Here is a 5,913-nt window from a genome sequence, read left to right on the forward strand (position 1 = left end):
AGGCTATATACAGATATAACATGATGCCTATTTTATAAATGAGTAACAAAAAATCATTTTTTTCCCACGATTAACGCAGTAGATTCACATCCGATTCTATAGATAGCATTGTCGAAGAGTATGTTAAAGAACGAAAGTACTTTTGACTGGATATGAATAAAATTTATCTAAGCTGTATCCGGTCGCTAAATTTAAAGTGCTCTAAATTAATGAGTTAACCAGCAGCACATATGAAAATTAATATGACACATTGCTTAAACACCAAGTTCGATATTTGATGGTGGGAGCACACTTTTTGACTTCAGGGAACAAAGCATCAAATACATAGGACATGACAATGCACACGCCAGTTCTTGAGGGAATAAACCATTAGCCTAATGGCGCTTCCCGTTCGAAGCATGTGCTACTGACTAAAAGGCCTCCAGCCCCTACCAAAATAGCACTCTCGGAGTCGACTGGGCTTGGAGCGAACATCGACCTTGTAACACAGACCAGCATCATCAACAACGTTGACTTGATCAGGTTTAGTCCCAAAAGCCCTTTGAACAAAACTGATCGGGAGGGTCTACAAAACAAATGAGAGAAAATGGTTTAAGAGTAAGATGTGGTGACTACGTAGATGTAGACATGGAGGACGAAAACCGACATAAACCAAACACGGAAACATGGAACGACTGAATAAATCCTTACCAGAATATACTCGTCAGCTTGGTATTTTGTAATCTTTTTGTCGACAACAACAGTCTCACATTTTGGCAGCAAGCTGTGAAGTGCTCCGGGGTAGGCAAGTGAATAATGACCAAGCATTGAAGTAAAGGCGCGATAGTCAAGAGGTTTGGCAACAAAAGTAGTAACAAAAGTCAAATACATTTTGAGAAGCAACGACAACATGGGTAAATTTTGTATGGTTGATGCGAACTGGATGGTGTATGTATCACCCTTGGGATATATTGCTGAAGGCAAATTAGAGTGGATTGAATCTGGTAACAACAAATCCTCATCATCAGGCAAAGTGGGCACAAAATAAGCGGCAAAATTGATATAAATATTCCCTAATAGTTCAGCTACAAGCCTACAGCTAAAGGGTGGTCCCAGGATACTCCGCCATCTGGGAAACGCGCATTCGCATCTAGCACATGGAATATAACGAACTTGGCATTACCGACATAGACCATAAAGAACCAGCATCTTCCCTTGATGGTAAAGGCATTAATTAATTGAGGAAACCCTCCCACTATTAAGCAAAGAGAAGGAGTCTTGTGGAGCAGCATGGTGAACCGACGGCCTGAGAAATCGACAAATCTAACCTCATCTGGCAGTTCAGACCGAAATTCACCATAAAAAATTGGGGGAAGAGCAACCGTGGCCTGAAAGTAAAATTTGTGGTTACTACAATAATTTGTCCATCAATCACATATCATAATCTCTGCATCATACACTTATGTGACGAAAGAAAGAGATGCACCAAGCAGGAGTCCACACAACAAAAATGCATCTGCGTGCAACTATTGAGAGGAAAAAGCTAGACATGTTCCCCGAAATATAAACGAGCATGAAACATAAACGGGCAGCAGCGGAAATAGCAGTGACTCCATTAGCCAGCAAAATAGTGGCAATCACAAACACAAAAAAAATGAACGAATGAATTGTGCCAAAGCAAAGATAGAGGTTACCAACATACTCAGTATCAAGCAGGTAAGCACGAGTAACCCAGTAAGACTGAAACGATGTTTGTGGGAGGCTGGGTAAGAAACTATACTGAAAGGACCACCAATCTCGTTGGAAAAGGGATGGAAAGGACCGGGGACAAAACAAAATAAGCTTGCTTGGCCGGAGATAACCACGAAAAGAGCTTTAACATGCAACAGAAATGGTTAGCCAACTCACCTTTTGTTAAAACAATGATGCATGCGAGCAAATGAGCTAGAATGGCTAACAGATGAAGAAGCAATTTTGAACGGGGAAGAAATTTTACAGTTCTCTTTTTTGGGTTAAAAGGAATGGGAGAGAAGAATGGAAAAGTCAAAGTAGTAAATACAATAATTAAATGGAAGCATCTGGTAAGGTGTGTAGGTAATAAAATTAATTTAAGTGTTGAACAGGAGATAAGCCTCAAAATGGTCCCTGAAGTTACCCTCGAGTCTCATAGTGATCCCTGAAGTTAAAAATTACTCATATTCATCCCTGAAGTTACACTCCGGAACTCAGACTCGTCCTTCCGGTCAATTTCGTCCAGCTGGCGCAACCGGAAAGCTGACATGGACTTGTTGGTGACATGCTGTCAGCACAACGGCTAGCTGACGTGGCGACGTAAACTGTTTTGACTCAATTTGGTCCCTAAATTGAGGTTAAAAACCCGAACTCCTAATTGACTCTCTTCTCCATCACACACTCTCTTCTCCTCTCTTCTCCATCGCACCAGAGGTGACTCTCCTCTATTGCTTCTCCTACAGTGTCTTCTACATCTTCAAAAACCACACATTATGGCTAGCGCGAACAACGCAGCTGGGAGCTCTAACAACCCACGATCATTTGGAAGCATCATGAGGAGAATGAATAGAAACAGAGATGCACGTCTGCCAGAATGGTGTGAGTGCGGGTTGAGACCAGTGTTGTGATGGTCAGCGACGGATTCTAATCCAGGGAGACCGTTCGTGGGTTTTTCAAACTACAATGTAAGTGTTTGATGCTATTGTTTGCTATAATTTTGGATGTAAACTTGGTTGATTCACTTTCCAGGGTGCAGACTGCAGGTAAGAGGTGGTGTGGGTTGTTTCTGTGGGTGGATAAAATTCTGGAAGAAGATGCGGTAACATGTGATGGTAGAACAAGCTCTTAAAATGACAACGAAGAATGTGATTATAAGTAAAACAAGCTCTGTTTCATATTAGATATGCAGAGAATCATATGTATGTGATTGCATATGCAATTGTCCCTGTTGAAAATACTAAAAACTGGAGGTGGTTCTTAGAATTACTTCATGAAGACTTGGGAGATTATAAGCAAAACAAGCTCTGTTTCATATCAGATATGCAGAAAATTATATGTATGTGATTGCATATGCAATTGTCCTTGTTGAAAATACTGAAAACTGGAGGTGGTTCTTGGAATTACTTCATGAAGACTTGGGAGATTATAAGCAAAACAAGCTCTGTTTCATATCAGATAAGTAGAAGGTACATTTTAGAAATTTATTTGTTGTTGTATAATTAGTATTGGCTGTTGTGATAATAGAATAAGTGAGAAGATATTCATTATAGGGTAGTTGGATCACTGCTTATATAATGAACTGCTGTGTATATAATGAACTGATTTGTATGTAAAGAATAGGGACCATTTTGATGTCACTTATAACACTGAAGGGACCATTCTGATGTCACTTATGTAACTCTAGAGCTGCTAATGAGGATGCTGCTGTTGCTGCAGAGGCTGCTACTGCCCAACCCCTTGCTGCTAATGGTGGTAAAGCCACCCTTGTCCCACAACCCCCACCGAAATTCAGCTTGAACTCAGTCAATATATCCCATGTCACATTTTTTTTGCAAAATTCAATTGACTCTGTTGCCTATCTAAGCTTAAGACAAGCACAACAACTGTAATCAGTAGCAGCAGCATACATGTAAACAGCGAAATCCCCCCTATTTTGAGAACTAACTTCAGAATCTAATCTTCATCCTCCATTCTTTGTTGTCATTTGAAGAGCTTGTTCTACCATCACATATTACCGTATCTTCTTCCAGAATTTTATCCACCCACAGAAACAACTCACACCACCTCTTACCTGCAGTTTGCACCCAGGAAAGTGAATCAACCAAGTTTACATCCAGAATTACAGCAAACAACAGCATCAAACACCTACATTGTAGTTTGGGCAACCCACGAACGGTCTCCTTGGATTAGAATCCGTCACTGACCATCACAACACTGGTCTCGACCCGCACCCACACCATTCTGGCAGACGCGCATCTCTGTTTCTATTCATTCTCCTCATGATGCTTCCAAATGATCGTGGGTTGTTGGAGCTCCCAGCTGCGTTGCTCGCGCTAGCCATAACGTGTGAATTTTGAAGATGGAGAAGACACTGTAGAGGAGAGTCACCTCTGGTGCAATGGAGAAGAGAGGAGAAGAGAGTGTGCGATGGAGAAAAGAGGAGAAGAGAGTCAATTGGGGGTTAGGGTTTTTAACCTCAATTTAGGGACCAAATTGAGTCAAAACAGTTTATGTTGCCATGTCAGCTAGCTGTTGTGCTGACAGCGTGTCACCGAGTCCAAGTCAGCTTTTCGATTGCGCCAGCTGGACGAAGTTAGCCGGAAGGACGAGTCTGAGTTCCGGAGTGCAACTTCAGGGATGAATATGAGTAATTTCTAACTTCAGGGATCACTATGAGGCTCGACGGTAACTTTAGGGACCACTTTGAGACTTATCTCAATATTTGGGCCATACCAACTAACAAATATTAGCTATTCAGCTTCTGGTAATAACAATCACCATCGATATATTCAATCTTCTTGGTCTAAGAAATTTTCAAGTCGGTTAAAATATTCACCAGAAAAGATGCTGCTTATTGTTTGCCTTGCTACTTGTTTGGTAAACATTATGGTGCTCGCAATGATGGAAAAATACATTTTCAGAGTTAGGATTTAGTAATTGGAAGAAAGTAAACAATGGACTGAATTACGCATTTGTATGTCACGAGGGTTCTAGTCCTAATAATTCTCCCTATAATTTATGTGTGAAATCTTGTGATGATTTAATGGCTTAATCTAAGCATATAGACAAAGTTCTTGATAGGCATAGTGATGAAACTATTTCAAATAATCGCTTAAGATTGAAGATATCTATTGATGCTATTTGATGGATTACATTTCAAGCATGTGCATTTAGAGGCGGCAATGAAAGTCCTGGATCTTTGAATAGGAAAAATTTTATTGAGTTAATTAAACTTTTAGCTTCGTGTAATCAAAATGTTAATAATGTTATCCTTGAAAATTTTCCTAGAAATGCTCAATATATATCTCCCAGTGTTCAAAAAGATATATTGCATATCTTTGCTAGAAAACTGCGTGGAACAATTCGAGAAGAAATTGGTAATTCTAAATTTTGTTTAATTATTGATGAAGCAAGAGATTAGTCAAAGCGAGAACAAATGTCTGTGGTTTTAAGATTTGTAGACAAGCATGATTGTGTTAAAGAAAGATTTTTTGATCTTATACATGTTTCTGATACGTGTTCTTTGACATTGAAAACATAAATTTCATCAGTTCTTTTTCATCATAATCTTGATGTTCAAAATCTTTGGGGACAAGGTATGATAGAGCTAGTAATATGCGTGGTGAATGAAATGGATTCCAAGCTCTATTTTTGAAAGATTGCCCATTTTCTTATTACATTCATTGTCTTGCTCATCGATTAGAATTTGCACTTATTTCTGCAGCCAAAGAAGTTTGCTATGTTCATCAATTCTTTTCAAAACTTACACTAATTATGAATATTGTGACTATTTCTCCTAAACGTCATGATCAGTTAAGGGTTGCTCAAGCAAATAATGTTGCAAACTTAATTGCCAATGATCAAATTGTGACAGGTAGTGGACTTAATCAAAGAGTTGAAAATACTAGATAGGAGTCTCATTTGAATTCTGTACGTAGCTTGCTATGCATGTTTGATGCTACTTGTGAAGTTCTTCAAAAAACACTGAAGAAGGCAATTTTTTCACTCGTGGTAATGTTAGTGCTGCTTATGATGCTATCACATCCTTTAAATTTGTCTTTGTTTTGCATTTGATGAGAAATATTTTGGAAGTTGTTAGTCATGATCTTTATCAAGCTTTGCAATGAAAAAATCAAGACATATTGAATGTTTTAACTCTGGTTTTCTACTACCAAGACTTTAATCCAAAGAATGAGAGAATCA

At 39.0% G+C, this 5,913-nt stretch overlaps 1 protein-coding gene across 1 annotated transcript in view; it reads left to right on the top strand.

The window, feature by feature from the left end:
- LOC107632508 (inositol oxygenase 4-like) overlaps nt 2,484–5,913 on the top strand; it is a 7,278-nt gene continuing 3,848 nt past the window's right edge. Inside the window, exons 1-5 of the mRNA XM_016336180.1 lie at nt 2,484–2,609; nt 2,740–2,753; nt 3,395–3,512; nt 4,255–4,357; nt 5,435–5,584. Of these exons, the coding sequence (XP_016191666.1) occupies nt 2,484–2,609; nt 2,740–2,753; nt 3,395–3,512; nt 4,255–4,357; nt 5,435–5,584 (511 nt within the window). The remainder of the gene's footprint in view (nt 2,610–2,739; nt 2,754–3,394; nt 3,513–4,254; nt 4,358–5,434; nt 5,585–5,913) is intronic.

Source organism: Arachis ipaensis, chromosome B03 (assembly GCF_000816755.2).
Source record: "Arachis ipaensis cultivar K30076 chromosome B03, Araip1.1, whole genome shotgun sequence".
NCBI lineage: Eukaryota > Viridiplantae > Streptophyta > Magnoliopsida > Fabales > Fabaceae > Arachis > Arachis ipaensis.